The sequence below is a fragment of the Podarcis cretensis genome (assembly GCF_951804945.1).
Source record: "Podarcis cretensis genome assembly, chromosome: 4".
NCBI classification, from domain to species: Eukaryota; Metazoa; Chordata; class Lepidosauria; order Squamata; family Lacertidae; genus Podarcis; species Podarcis cretensis.
This window is the reverse complement of record NC_137173.1, coordinates 74,213,463-74,229,871: the sequence shown is the minus strand read 5'-3', so window position 1 is coordinate 74,229,871 and position 16,409 is coordinate 74,213,463. Positions and strand designations below refer to the sequence as shown.

General features: G+C 41.5%; 1 protein-coding gene across 4 annotated transcripts in view; it reads right to left on the bottom strand.

Moving 5' to 3' along the window:
* The window catches only part of HERC2 (HECT and RLD domain containing E3 ubiquitin protein ligase 2), a 108,520-nt gene extending 95,578 nt beyond the window's left edge, over positions 1-12,942 (bottom strand). For all 4 annotated transcript variants that reach the window (XM_079972354.1, XM_079972351.1, XM_079972353.1 and 1 more), the window contains exons 1-4: positions 12,817-12,942; positions 11,253-11,364; positions 5,846-5,960; positions 3,894-4,031 (exon numbers count right to left, since the gene is read on the bottom strand). In XM_079972354.1, coding sequence (XP_079828480.1) covers positions 3,894-4,031; positions 5,846-5,960; positions 11,253-11,324 — 325 coding nt within the window. In that variant the 5' untranslated portion in view covers positions 11,325-11,364; positions 12,817-12,942. The remainder of the gene's footprint in view (positions 1-3,893; positions 4,032-5,845; positions 5,961-11,252; positions 11,365-12,816) is intronic.
* Positions 12,943-16,409: the final 3,467 nt, after the last annotated feature.

Genomic DNA, 16,409 nt, shown 5'->3' with positions numbered 1-16,409 from the left:
CTAACCATTTGCAGTATGTATTAAAAACATAGCTGCAAACGCCAGTCTCTACTCTCATGATTTTAGGAACTATTTACAAGAGGTTGCATCCTACTAAGTCATATTCAGTGTAGACCAATTGAAATCAATAGATTAATGCAATCCCATTGATTTCCAAAGGTCTACTCAAAGTATGACAAATCAGGTAGACCCTACCCAAAGTATTAACAAACATTTTCCAGGTCACTAAAGACCATCAAAGAGAAGCATGTTTCTTAGCTAAAGAAGGCATATCACTCCAGCATGGAGAACTATCACTGCATTAAAACCCAGGCAAAAGTCTTAGACTTGTGTTGGTCAACCTTGGGTCCACAGAAGTTGCTCAGTTTTACAACTCCCATCATGCCCAGCCAACTTAGACAATAGTCAGGCATGATGGGAGTTGTGATCCAACACCTGGGTACTCAAGATTGAAGAACACTGCCTTAGACTATAACCTGTCTGAGAATTCAAATGCAGGTCAATTCAATGTAGTGAGCATCACCTGGCATATTATAGACACCAAGTGTTACATACTATTGTTACTCAACAGCTCGATTCAGCTGGCACTCTGCACATGCCTTTCACTTCAGTCAACTGGGGACTATGCAATGAGTACAGACACTTTGCAACCAAGTTAGCAACCTTTGGTTGCCCTCACTGAAAACAATTTACTTGTAGTCATGGGATTGAAAGGTGCCTCCCCCCAAATCCCATCTGGAGGGTCGGGGCAACCTCCAGAACAGTATACAAGGGGAATAAAGGGGAGATCACTAAAAACCGGGCATGCAGATATGCTTCCACTGACAGAACAATCTCCTTATGATGCTATGGTGAATTCCATCCAATATTTTCAAAGCAGAGCTGCATAAACATCACAAGTGAAGCAGCCTCCACATTTGTTTTAGGAAGTGAAGAAAATGGACTGGTCCACACCACTGAAACCTAATAATTGCCGGCTCAAAGTTCCTGTGTGGTACACATAGGATGCCAAGCTCAAACATTCCAGCCCTTCAAAAGTGAACAGCAAAAGAAAAGCAATGCAATTTATTTTCAGTTAGTTGCAAAAAAAAAAACAACAACAACAACCTAGCAAACAACCAAAGATATGAGATGAAAAATTACTAAATATGTCATTTTTTATATGTCAGAATAGGTTCTACACAACCACCAGCAGAACAGCTGATGTAACTGAAGCAGGTTAATGGTCCAACCAAATTGGATAAATATATGCCCGTCTGGTACAATTTCATCACCTATGTCAGCAAGAGACAACAACAGAGAGCCACCCACACAGTATGACTCCATCTGGAACTCTTAATTCATGCTTACGCATACAAGAGATAGACTACAATCTCCAATTATTTGAATACTGTTTTATATTTATTTTTGTCAGGTTATTGAGATTATGTAAAAAAAAAATTTTTTTAAGGTTCTACATAATTGATTTCTTGTCTACCACAGGATGCAACTAGACATAACGTGGGGTACCTGGGAGCAGGACCTTCTGCAGTTGTTGCTTTTTTAAAAGTTGATCTCAGCCTCTACCAAACCTCTACATTACGTTGTTGTAGCCCTGGTTATTTTGGCTTGAAGAAGCATCGACCAGTTGCTCTAGCAATATGGAGGAGCATCTCACTTGTTACTGTCAGGATACAAAATCTGGCCCTCTTCCCAGCGAAGTGAGACTGGCCCTACAACCTAGCTAAAGCCCAGAGTACAACATGCCCATTTCCTAGCAGCAGAGCACAAAAAATTACATAAATAGCCACTGTATTGGTAGTAGCAAGTGAGTTTGGAATTTTAAATGGCAATGATGAGAATCAGATAATTTCACTTTAACATAATGTATTTGTATTGACTACTTTAATTGATGTGCTTTGTCATACTAGAATCATTTAGTCATACCTACCTCTGACATCAGATTAGTAATTTCTTTTTTAAAAAAAAACCACTATGTATCCTATTCCTGGGCAAGATAAAATAATAAAATAATTTAATTTGGAAAATGCAGTTTAATTCATAAATTTGTTTTTAAAAGGTAAAGGTACCCCTGACCTTTAGGTCCAGTCGTAGACAACTCTGGGGTTGCAGCGCTCATCTCGCTCTATAGGCCAAGGGAGCCAGCGATTGTCCGCAGACAGCTTCTGGATCATGTGGCCAGCATGACGAAGCTGCTTCTGGCTAACCAGAACAGCACAGAGAAACGCCGTTTACCTTCCCACTAGAGCGATACCTATTTATCTACTTGCACTTTGACGTGCTTTTGAACTGCTAGGTGGGCAGGAGCAGGGACCGAGCAACAGGAGCTCACCCCATCGCGGGGATTCAAACCGCCGATCGGCAAGCCCTAGGCTCTGTGGTTTAGACCACAGCGCCACCCACGTCCCAGATTTGTTCTTAGTGACCATGTATTTATATATAAGCTGTTTTTAACTGGGATCCCAATTCTAAAAACATTTACTTGACCCCACTGGTTGTAGTAGAAATAGTAGCCCCAATCTATTGAATATAGGCTACAACCTAGGGACCTTCCAGAAAAATTGCTTCAAGGTAGCCTTACAGTTGGTATGCTAATTGCTCACAATGCCTTCATAGGACTACATTGTTAAAATGGGGCACTTACAGTGATTTCCTGCCACTATTTGTTTTGTTTAGCAACAGGAAGACACCAAAATACTATGTAGCCAAAAGAAAGCCCACTTCTATGCTGTCAAATCAAAGACTTCATGAGCCGCTGTGTTGCAACACTAGCAACAAAACCTGCATTTTATTAATTAACAAAACCAATTCTGACTATGTGGCCATGTACTGAGAATTTTATCTCCACTGTACTGTCCATTAAATCCTGAAGAGAAGTAAAACACTGAGCCCAAACCCATTTTTGTCATTTCATCAGGTAGCAAGGGCTTTTCCCAAAACTGTCAGTTCAACTACTATTAAGGGCTACTCGAACACCACAAAACTGAGCACAAAATAGAATCTGCTGCTAGTACTACTCCTTCAAAGTCAATGATCACCTTTCCTTGCTAACTTGTACACGAAGCCGTTTTACAGGAAGTATGTTATCAAGCAGTCTCTTTCATAAAAGATGCACGTAAAGTTGATGCCCTTAGGACTCAGTAAAACCAACGTGCTTTTTAACAGAGAAGTAAACTAGTTTAACATGTAGCAAAATAAATAATTTAGGAACAGGGTCTTCACAGGTTGTCTTAGGTGGCAGTTTTAAGCATGACTGGAGACTTTACTGTTGCAATAGGTCTTGGTTCAGGCCATATCTCAAGAGTTCAAGATGATGCTCACATCAGGGTCTTAAGGCATACCAGCTCCTTGATTACCTGTTCACCCATCAGACAGAATCCTAAAACATCTCACCATGGAAACAAGACCACATACTTCAATGCTTCCAGAAATCTCAGCCAAGTCATAACTGACACACCCCAGAGCAGAGCAACCAAATTTCTGTCTGCTTAAATAAAGAAGAAGCTTTAATTTTATTCAAACAACTGTCAGGGCCAAAGAGTGTCTGCATCCCTTCTGCTACCTCTTATCACTCTAGACTGTCATCATCAATTGACAGCCAGTTGTCAATTTTCTGTTTTGTATTGATTTAATCTCTTTGCACAACACCAACAGTATTAGCTGCCTTCTGCATTTTAACTGAAAGGAAACAAATTGCTACACAAGCATTTTAATAAACATGTATAGAAGTTTGTAAATTAAAGGATTTTTAAAAATGGTCTAGTAAAAACTTATCAACAAAATCTGAAGACTTTATTAAGAAACAATCAATTCGTGAAATATATATTGGGCACCATACAACACAGTAATACAACAGTAAATGCCATGTTGGGAAAAAACCAGAAAGACCTTACCTGGCTGCTTGCCCCAAACCCAACTTTCAACGATTGATTTGGCTCTATATGTAGGTAATGGTGCATCTTCTTCATCTTTCCTCTCTTTGTCATTCTGATCTTCTTTCTTTGATCCAGTCTGACCTTCAATGCTTTCATCTACAGAACAAAAAAAAGAACATAAATGCAACTGAGTAAATCATTTTTGTAAAGCCATTCCTTTTGCATCAGAATTCTGAGCCACAGTATTGAAAAAGGTCATCTTACGCTCTCAGATTCACTCTAATATTATAGTTATATGGAGAAGAAAGGAAAACACTGTCACAGATGTTATAGCTCTTGTTTTACTGGGTCACATTGTGATCTCTTCTACATAGAAACCAGAGGCTTCATTGGCCTAGTTTGCACGTCACACTAAACCATAGTTTAAAACAAACTATGGTTTAATGAGAAAGATTTGTTTCTCTCCTGTTCTTGCTGCTACCATGTCACAAACCATGTTGCTCCAACCCAGACTTATGGTTAGCTGCACCAAAAAAACTGCAATTAATTATTATTATATTATTATTTTAGTATTTATACCCCAACCATCTGGCTAGATTTCCATGGCCACTCTGGGCAGCTTACAGAATATATAAAAAAACCTATAGCACATCAGACATTAAAAATTTCCTGATACAGTAAGCAGAGAACAAACCTTGGTTACTGATTGTGGGTTTTTGGGGATAAGAAACCACAAGACCCAGTTGGTTTTGAAACCGAGGATGCCATCAAAAGTAGTTTGCAATATGGCATTGGGGGGGGGATCTGCTCCTTCACCCAAACACAAAGGCAGAAGATTACACTGGACTACTTGCAAATCATTTTGATCTTGAGTAATATAAATAACTGCAGATAGGCATAAAATCAGAATGCAATGAGAATGACATTACCATATCATGTATGGCTGCAAAGATCTATGACACTAGGAAAGAAAATTCTTTTACTTCAGCTCCCAGAAAAAAATTACCACAATCAGAAATACTGAAGACGTTTGTAGGAATTATAATGTTTAGAAATGATAAACAATGATAATAAGTAGGAATGCACTTCTTACTGGCAAAGGAGGTGTTTTTTAATTTAACCTCTACATAAAGGGCAAAATAGCAGTTCTACTCTATTGCCAAAATGTTAATAGCATCATTCCCAGAAAGGATTTATTTCTGATCAAAAACCCCACATGAGTTAATATGCTCATAAATCATAGTTATACCATTTGTCATTAGAGTCACAATAGTGCAAGCATTTAAGGGATTAGTAACTGAAGGACAAGTCTTCAGGACATACAACTTAGCCTGCCAAGTTCAGATTCTGAAAAATTCAGTAGGCTTGCTTGCCAATGATGTTGGTATGGATCTGAGAAATGAAGCAGTACTGTGGGCATGCTTCAGTAAAGTTTATCTCACATAAGACTAACTTAAATGAGCATACTTTCTATTTTATTCAGCAGCATCTTACCCACTTTGATCTGCAAATCCCATTAGTTGATAAAGCTCTGACACCGACTGTGTAACTTGATGCACGTTTACGCAGAAGTCCCATTTATTTCAGTGGGGCTTACTCCCACGTAAGTGAGCACAGGATTGCAGTCTTAATCTTATACTGTTGTCAGAAAGGGGGTTTCAAGTCTGTCTCAGCACCCAGTAGGTAGGTAGGTAGGTAGATGATTGACACTGTTGTCATTCATTAGAAATATCAAGATCTTCAAACTAAAAAGTTATGGTTGGCATGCATACCAAAAGTAAGAGACGGATTACAAAGCCGCCATACAAAGAGTGCAACATAGGGAGGAGGAAGGCATAGCATTACAAATAAATAACATTACAAATAAATAACATTTACAAATAAATAACATTACAAATAAACCCTCAATAAAAATTTAGGCACATTTGTCTTTACTGAGCTATACAGATACACAACACAATGAAACCCACCTTTCCGTGGAGAAGCTTCACCATTTTGGGAGGGTTCTGTTCCAGTGTATACGATTTCCCCATCTTTGACCATTTCATTCCAAAGGCCACAGAGTCCATCTCGAGTGAAAGCAAGCTTTTAGAGGAAGGTGGGGAGAGATGCAATATCATAAACATTATTTTTTTTACCCTTTCCACCAAATAGTGTTCAAGGTGACTAACAATTATACAAACAATACCATAAAAGAGCAAGAGAATAAAAAAGGCACATAAAATCATCAATAAAAGCAACTGTTTTAAAATTTGTCTGCTTGCAATTCAAAGGACTGGGAAGACATTTATCTATAGAAATTTAAAGATTCAAGTCTAGTCAGTGTAGGTCCACCTCCCTTTTTGAAATAGCACCAAGAATTCAAGCATGCTAACGATTTGGACGAGTACATCCAACCTAGTTCATCTACTGGCAAGGCTGCAACACAAATGCCTATGAGGGCCACCACATGCGGCAGTTTTGTTACACAGATTTTATCTGTGTGCAAGCAATTTCCTGCATTATGCAAATAGATGGTACAAACTCCAATGAATGACTTCCAGTGATTTCCAGAGTAGCAAAACAGACCCATGCACACTCATCACATCACATGGTATGGATAACATAAACATGAGATACACAGAATGCCCTACACTGGAGGTCTATGTAACCCACCCAGGGGATTCATGGCACACATCCATCAATCGTCTGTGATATCCCATTTTGAGGGGTCTGTGCTCTCACTCAAGAGAACAGTGCCCCAAAACATGAGAAATTGCAGCTAGACGCACGTCGCATGTGAGACCACAGCACCCAAAAACGCACATCCCAGTTTTGTACTGGAACATATTAGAGGGCATGGTGGAACCATCCACATAAAAAGAACTACCAAAGAGATACCAACAATTTCAAAAGTAGGGGGTCCATGACTCGGCTTTGAAAAACAGGGCTCTGCAGTACTTAGCTAATTGGGAACAACTGCCCTGCACACAAGAAAATTACACGTCAGAAATATGTATAGGATATAGCCATTTTCACTATAACAAATAAATCCACAACAATTATCAGTCCACTTTCTCACTTGTTTGCAACACACCGCTAGCCTGAAAGAGAAACAAATCTCTTCCTATTTACAAAAGCTGCTTTACCTGGTCACCTTGCTCTTGGAGGGAATCTAGAAGTCAAGCTGATATTTACATGCCTCTCAATACTCAAAGAACATTAAAGCTTTCTACAATGAGAATAAGCTCATTAGGCATCAATGTTCTAACATTTTTAGAGCCTGTGATACAAGACGGATACAAAGTTTAGAATCTTGAATTGTTACATTTCAAAAACAAGGCTATAGTAAAATAAGTTAAATTTAGAACTGAGCTGTCAATCTACACCACAGGAGTCATCGGTGTTCCACTAACCTCAGCGATATGAAGAATTTAAAAATAAATGTGTTATGGCAGATTTATCAGCAGCTAAGCTTACTTTTACAAGCAGCAAATGAGGTGATAAATCCGTGTCTCAACTGTACCACCAGTGTGCAGATGAAGGCTCCCATAATTGAAAGATTGAAAGTCTTCCCGCCCCATCAAAAAATGTACAAAGTGAATGGGGACAATATCCATAATAGGGAGAACCAAAATTCATACAAGCCATTCTCACACACAATCATGTCCTCCCCCCCCCCACTCACTCACTCTTTCTCACACACACTCACACACACAAGCAATACACAAATGAATTGACTCATTTTCTCTTCCTTGAGAAATGCGAGTCCTTCACTTTCTCTCTGAGCTGAGAAAGGGAATTGTTTCAGAGCCAGATTGCAAACCTCTTAGGTTGCAACAAAGGTCAATTGAAAAATGGTCCCCCTCGGACGAAATCAAGCCATCAATTGCATGCAGAGGCCTCATGCTTCACTGACTTGCAAGCACCTTTAAATTATCAAAAAAAATTAAAAATTCAAAAAACAACAACAAACAGACACAAGAAGTAAACCTCCATTAGAGCAGGGATTCCTGTCTTTGAAGGTAACATCTGGGTTTTATTTCAACGCCCTTGGGTAACAAACAAACACACATATGCCACAGATACATTGTTGTGAGGCCCTGCATGTTCACCCCTATTACTTAACCACATTGCAATAGCTTCAGCTTTATTTTTTTGAGGGTTTTATACTTCCTAGTGCATCTGAGAAACAAGAAATGTTGTTTCTTCTGCAGGAAACAGTGCAAGTGATCAAACAGAAAAGCACAATATTTTAGATTAGTGTTTACAGTCCATTCAAATGTAACATATTTGCCTATGGCTCTTCCCATATTAGCCTTCCAAATCAACTTGAAATCAATTTTCTACATCATTTGTGAGCTTCTATGCACTGACTTGGTTGTCCAAAATTCATCCCTGCCAGATAATTACTGTAGCTGGGCAATAAACCTCTCTCCTGATTAATGTAATAGATATATTGGCATCTCTATTCTTATTCAGGGACACATGGCCAAGCCTACCTTAAGTTATGATGCAACTATCAGTCCTTTATAATCTTCAGCAGGTTGGTAATTAACCAACTTGCCTGGTCATCCACAATTGATGAAAATTGTCTGACTACGTTGAAGCAAGTTACAGGGGATTAAGGCATATGCACCTCATTCTCCCTTCTAACCTGAAAATGCTACTGGATCTTTAAAGCTAAGCAGCAAAATAAAAGTCTAACCCATTCGTGGTTGTGAATGGGGCAGTGAATGCAATTCTGAGGCCACAAAGCCGATGAGGAAGTCCTATAGGATTGAAGCCTATAGTCTCAGACTGCACGGTAATGCATTAATTCATTCAATGGTTTTTTGCATCTCCATTTGTCTACTTAAGACCTATCTGGGTTTTATTTAAGAGACCCAAATGCTTGCAGTTTAAAACCTACCATGAAAGTAGCCCTCACCATATGGTAAGCTTGACTACTGTATATATCAGCAGTAGGCTCTCTTACTTGAGGAACATAGTACACTTTCTTATTACAGGTCAAACTTGTTATTGTTAGCATCCATCTGTCTTTATAAATGAAGTGCGCCTCCAGGGGTGGAGTCAAAGTGCTGCATTAGCTGCACCAAAGTGACCTCCTCAGGGAACGAGCCTGGCCAGAGTGTATGAAGGTCCTGAGCTGCCCAGACAACAAGACCTCTCCCTCTCAAACTCCAAAGGAAAGCAGAGCAAGTGACCTTCTCCCAAAGATATCCTGGAAGGCAGAGGAGGTTTAGGATCAGAGTTTTCATTCTCCTAGATGGGCTACCTTCCCAAGTTGACAAGCCTCATTTGCCCGTCACTTCCCTCTACAGCATGTGCAGAAACCGCCTTCTGATTGTTGGAACCACCACTGATCTCGTCCGCTCAATATGCCAGAGCCTGTCTTCGCATACAGTCCCTAACTCACCGAGGATTTGGGACCCATTGGCTACCCTGGTTTAGCCAGTCTGTTGAAGCTATTCCCAGGGTGTGGCTGCTGTCACATGCTGACAGCTTCTAGGAGCTACAGGGGAGAGCTGAGTGCAGGGAGGGGACCATAGTTCGACAAGCTACCCCAGAAAAAGCACAACATGTCCCCCACTAGAGGTATTACTCCTCGCCTAACACCCCACAGTTCCAACTCAGTATTATCTACTTCACTGGAATTGTTTATCCAGGATCTCTTTTGCCACCTGCTTTTCCGTCCTTCTTTCTACCTGGAGATACCAGAGATTGAACTTGGGATCTTCTGTACACAAAAGATATAATTTGTCATTTACCTACAGTCTCTCATCTGACCTTTAACCTTATTATAAAACCTGAAATCTAATAACAAATCTCAAGCACAAACCTGAAATCTAATAACAAATCTGAATGAACTTCCCACATCTCATTAATTTCAAGCTCACACTAATATTTTCCTTCATAAACAAAAGAGATAAGGAGGACCCATTATAAAACATTCTATCACTGAAAAAGGATTTGCTTCATCCCACAAGCCTAGCAAAGTGAAACCTTCCTCATTTTAGCTACCATAAAGTCATCAGGATGCTATAAAACACAAAAATACAGAGGACATCAATGAACTCTTTCATTCTGAAGCGAGTCACACTGAACTTGATTTAAGATTCAAAACCTAGAGTTTGAATTCAGGACAGACAGCACATTCAGACACCATTCAGGTTACAGTACACCTTGCATCCTTTATCAGAAGGAAAATTTCCTCCCGTCCTGTCCAAGATACATGGAAGCACTAAGTAGAAAGGACTATGGAAATTTATCCATCATGACTAAACAACAACAAAAGTGAGGTCCATTGCTGTAGAAACTGACCCAGCCTGTACTCAGAAAGTTTAAAATGCATAGAATAGAGGAGCACAATGCAACTTTTAAGTTCTGCTCAACTCACCAGCACAACAAATTTTAAAAGCACTTGCCCAATCCCCAGTCTCACTCTTCTAATTTTATGCAATGGGGGTGAGGAAAGGACTAAAAGAAGGGTTGTATCCAATAATGCATGAACAGAGTTCCATTTGTGCAACAGAACTTCCCCTTCCTCTCATCTCACGTGCCCCCCAAATCTGCCTCAGAATCTCCCCAATCCCCCTGGAGCAGATTTTGGGCGTGCACAGAGGGCAGCAGAGTAGGGAAAACCCCACTGTACAAGTGGAAATCTGCTGTATGAGTGCAAAAGCAGCATTGGATACAACCCAATGACTGTTACATGGAGTATAATGAAACAATACAAATAAAAAAATAAAAACAGATATTCAGCAGGACTTTTCTTATTGTGTAAATCCCCATAGCATTCTAGCCATCTCAGTTTTCCTCAAATTTTTAAGAAGACCAAATATCAACTAGCACAGCAAGTTGGGGTCTTTAGTGGGGCAATATTCTAGGTTTCTTATCCCACCCAAATTCACAGCCCATCCAAGACTACTCAGTTCTAATGAGGATCACTCAAAAGACTCATGTTTAGACTGTTGAAGTCTCTTACCACTAACTATAACAATTCATCGGATTTCCATAGTCTAGAGTAGCATAGAGTTTCTATATATAAATCAAGTGAGCAATACACCAAAACTATTTATAGTAATCTTATGATGCATACCTTAAGATACCGTCTACTTTGGAAAGAACTAGCCATTTGAAACATTCAGCAGAAAACATAAAATGTAATTCAATCCAGCTGTAAACAAAATTCTACATCTCCAATATCACAAAAAGATATTTCACCTCTATTGTGCAATTGTCAGGTCAGTATGAAATTAACAAGCGAATTATACACAATCTCCTGGCTTTGTGTGTTTTTTATTAGCAGAATAGATTGCATTGCATTTGAACAGAGAGTATCAAGTTACACAGACACACATCATATTATTATATACACTAAAGAGGAGTTCCTACCTGTAAGTCTGTCTTCAGCCATTTGGAATCAAACCGGGTCTGAGCAGCCAAACAAAATGATTCAGAAGACATCTTCCCTTTTCAAATCAGTCTTTTCAGCTGGCTGGACAACCTGTCACAAAATGTTTGTGTGTGTGTGTGTTACTAAAAACAATGAAAGTACAGTATCTACATATAACTGTATCTGCACACACACAACCATATGGTTTCCATCTTCCTTTAACAACCATTATTCACAGAAAGAGAAGACTCACTACAACAGGCTGGAGCTATGAAATACAAAGCATTTATAGGCAGGGAATCAAGAGCATTAGTGCTCTGTTTACAAGAGTGCTGTTTACACCATACAAGCCTCCTCCCAGACCAGAAGTCGAAAACATCCTCCGCTATTGCACCATGCTACACTATGAGAGACCTGTGCTGCTGCTATCTTTCAGACTTGTGACTGGTGCATGAAATAAATAATTGATCTACGATTATACAAGCCAACCAACCCAAACCATTCATCCCTCCACACCCTGAAAAAAAAGCATGTTGAAGGAGTAGTAAAGGGAGATAGCCAGTTTAACACGGCAAGACGAAGAAAAAAACTCTCCATGTCTCCCCCCCCCCCAAATTATTTTCACAACTACACCAACGAACTTCCATGACAAGCAGGACTTACTGTCATCATAAACACACGTTTTGCTGTCTGTCTCCAGTTGCCTCTCTGCTAGCCAGAAACTAACCAAAAATGTGTGGTTTCGAGGGTGGGGATATGGGGGGATGATCTAAAACCCTGGACATCAACCAGCAAGGCTACAATTTAACAGTTTTCTGCTTGCCTGCTCTGAGGCCATCTCTGAAAACAAAAGAATAAAACCAGGCCAGAGGAGGAGGGGGCGGTTTGTGGATCAGTATGCACCAAAGCCCCTCTCTCTTCTCTAACAGGAAGCCAAGAACATATATGTCTGTGTGTGTGTGTGTGTATAAATATATATACATATACATAAATATATATATATATTTCCCCATACGCTTACACTCACACAGATCCGTTTGCACCTTCTCCCCTTTCAAAAGCAGGCGCAAAATCCCTCCTTGCATCCATTCCCCGCAAGCCCACCCACCTTAAAAAGGAGCCCACTATGCGACCCTGCCCAAGCTCCCTTCGAAATGGGGAGCCACCATGTTCAAGCGTCCGTCGTGTCCCGTCCCCCCACCACGCGTTGCTTATGTCAGATATTTCATGTTGCGCGTGTCAGGAGAGACACAAGGGGAGCGTGGAGGAACGGGGATCTCTGCTTGCATGCATGCGCAGGTTATCTCTAAATACACCGAAGCCACACATGCACGTACCTAAATCATGCCCAGAGCCCGCCGCCTCCTCCATCCCAAGGGCGCCCCCCGCCTCCGAACAGGGAGGTGAACTGGCCGCCCTCCCAACCTCTATCGATGCACACAGAGGCCCAGCTCGCCCCTCCCTCTCTTGCTGCTACTGCTCTTCGGGCTCCAGGGAGACGGCGGGGGATGTCTACGGGGGCCTCCGGGCGGCGCCCCTAGGACCCGCAGCCCCCACACTCACCTGCCCAGCAGCCTCGCCTGCTCCGCGCGGGAGTTGGCGGCGGCAGCGGCCGCAGCTCCAGCTGTCCTGTCAGGCCCCCGCGCAGCTCCAACTAATCCCCCCTCCCCTCGCCCTCCTCCTTGTCCGCTCTCCCCCTCCCCACATCCCTGGCCAAACCGGATGGAGGCTAGGGGGGCGGGCTAAAAGGGAAACACCGCTTAGTCCCCCCTTCCGCCCAATCAGGTCGCAGCTGCCGGGCAAGCTCCAGCCAATCCGCTCCCAGGGATACCTCGCCTTTCCTCTCGGGAGCAGAGCGGGTGCGGGGAAGCCATAGAGAGGAAATGGCGAGAAGGGCTCCGGTTACCATAGAAGTTGCTTGCTTTTGCGGCGGCGGCTGCTGCAGGGGGCGAAGGCGGGTAGTAGGGGAGCGGCTGCGGGAGCGCCCGTTCGGTGCTGGTTTTCCGATGGCGGGTCTTTCTTTTCAGGTGTATTGCGGTGGCTTTCTCTAGTGCTGCCTCCAGTTCTGCGGGTTTTACGTTGGAATAGTGCTGTCGTGTTTATATATTATATATATCGGGCTTGCCTTTCCCATAGGACGGATTGTGGGACAATGGAGGCGCATATTTCAGCCCAAGAAAATGGGGAGGAAAAATCCCCATTGCATGTAATAACTCTGAAGAGGCAAAGAGAAAAGAACGCTCCACAATTATTATATAGAACAGTTAGTCTTGATGGTAGCAGTGATCCTCCCAGATGCAAGTTGTTTCATCACCGAAGTCCTCTTAATTTCTCCCATTTTTTGTGGCTAACGTTTAGTATGCCACAGTGGCGTAGCGTGGGGGGTGCAGGGGGGGCCGGGCGCACCGGGCGCAACATCTGGGGGTTAGGGTTAGGGGGCGCAAATCCACGGGTTAGGGGGTGCAAATTACTTGCATTGCCCCGGGTGCTGACAACCCACGCTACGCCACTGGTATGCCATTTAACATAAATTGCAAGAGCAAAACGGCGTAAGGCTACATTTAGGGGTTATTTTTCACACTCAACAAATATATGTACCATCATCACCACCCCGCCAAAATAAAAAAAGGTGTTCTATCCACCTTCAGTACCATGATGCCAACTCTTGCTCTACCACAACTGCCTCTCACTTGCCCCCATCAGGATAAATAAGAGAGAGATGCATCTCCCATAAAATCTTTGAAGCAAGAAGATAAACTGAAAATTGACTTAACTTGTGTAGAGGTGGGAGAATTGGATCAGGCCAATGGCCCATCTAGTTCAGCATCCTGTTCTCAAAAGTGGCCAGTCAGATGCCTATGGGAAGCCTGCAAACAGGACATGAACACAATAGCACTCTTCCCTCCTATGGCTCCCAACAACTGGTATTCAGACAGAAGCATTACTGCCTCCAACCAGTTTTGACAGGTAGGTGGAGCTGGGTTGAAAGGAAAGCTTCAGAACTACACTAAAGCAGACACGATAACACAACTGTACCTGGTATGTGTTTGCTATCACATCAGATCAGTGAGGCGCTAAAGGACCACACAAATAGCTTTTTGATTTACCAGTGGAATTAAAATGTTGCCTTACAACGTTTCATTAAAATATCAATAAATTACAAAATATCAGAGTCAAATCTATATCACTATGCAGGGCTAGCGATTAGGGCAGCTTGTTGCCTAAAAGCAATACTACTGTACTGGTTTTGTAAGCTAACCCAGGATACTACATTGGTGTAGGAGCATGGTTCCACCTGCTGCAGTAAGAACAGCCACGTTTGTTGGGTGCACTACACAACTCATTCAGAAAGCAAAATGGGAGAGGATGATGTGTGAGACAGAACTGGAGACAACAACTCATATGTACCTGTGTGTGCTTGTACAGCTAGCTATATCACTGTAGCCCTACACATAGAAACATAGAATCATCTGACACTATTGCAGAAAGCCATTATGTATAATAGAATTGGAGAACTGACAGTATACATGTTTGGACTCACCCACTGGCCTCACTAATAATAATAATAATAATAATAATAATATTGTTTATACCCCGCCCATGTGGCTGAGTTTTCCCAGCCACTCTGGGCGGCTCCCAACAAAATATTAAAAATACAATAAAGCATCAAACATTAAAAACTTCCCTAAACAGGGCTGCCTTCAGATATCTTCTAAAAGTCAGATAGTTGTTTATTTCCTTGACATATGATGGAAGGGCGCCACTACCGAGAAGGCTCTCTGCCATATGATGATGCTGTAGTTATGTTTCCTTAAGCCTCTTTCTGTTCTATTACAACTATATGTGGCTGTATTCATATTTACTCAAAAGAAGGTCCCACTCCCAAGCAGGTATACATATGGTGGAACTATAAAAAAAAGTTTTGCTGAGGCTGCAGTCCTACTCATCCTTGAGAGTAAACTGAATAAGGCAGAACAGAGGAAATGCTCTCTTACACACACACACACACACAAACACACCAGCTGCTGGGTTTCCCCCAATAATGTTGGTGGGTGGGGCCACTTGCAGAAGAGAATGGTTAAAGGGGATTGCTTCAACCCTTTTCTTCTCTTGCTAATTTGTACTGTAGATAGCTCCTCCAAATGATATTTAGTTGATATTCCCCCTCCCTTAAGCCCTGAAACTTATTTAATTATGGCTGGGGCTGAGGGAAATAATTTAGGGGGCATTTACAGGAAATAATCAGTGGACATGTGAGGAGTTAAATGCTCCACTCTCACACACACTGGTCCTTGCCCTGAAAGTATTCCCCTTGGTCTTACATACAAATTACAGTATATCTGCATGTCTGTTTCAGCCCTATATGGGACTTACTTCTGAGTAAGCATGGATAGAATAGCTTGTTGCCGTTTGCTTTCACCTGAAATAAAGGATATTAATTTTTAACTTACCTTAAATCACATGAGTGTTCACCAGTGTTTGTAATGGAAGCTAAGGTTCCGAGAATAATTTTTATAGATTAACAAGCTATTTTTATTGACAGTGGAATGGTGCTTAGAGGCCACACTGATGGATGTACCAGAAACAAGCACTGAAATTATGAAATAGGACCAAAGTGTAGATAATCTATTTTGCTTTAGCAGAGGGTACTGATAATTATATGGTGCATGAAGGCAAAACAAAGCAACTTCTGTAACAGCAAGGCAGAACTATTCATTCCAGAACAAGGCAGTCATTGTTCTCTTGTTTAGGACCATTTTGCCATTTTAAACTCTAAAGTCTAGAGCATTTGAAAGAAAATGGCATTTGACTTGGAACATTAGAAATCAGCCTTGGTGATAATTAAAATCTGGTGCAATCTTCCATGGCATTTACCTGATGTCAGTTCTGCAGTTTTTAGTTCATGCTGATCCTTATGAATCAAAATAATATTTGCGCTCTCTCTCTCTCTCTCTCTCTGACTCTCAACAGATGGAACCTACCAGTAAGTCTCTCCAGGCTCTCTGCCCACTATTGTGTTAAATTCTGTGACTCTACAATTTGCTCTCAGATAAAACACAAAATTTTACTGGAACTGATAGCATCAGGAACAAAACAGTCTGGGATCCACATACCTTAACAAACACCTTCTCCTGTTAAAGCATGTGGAAATATGT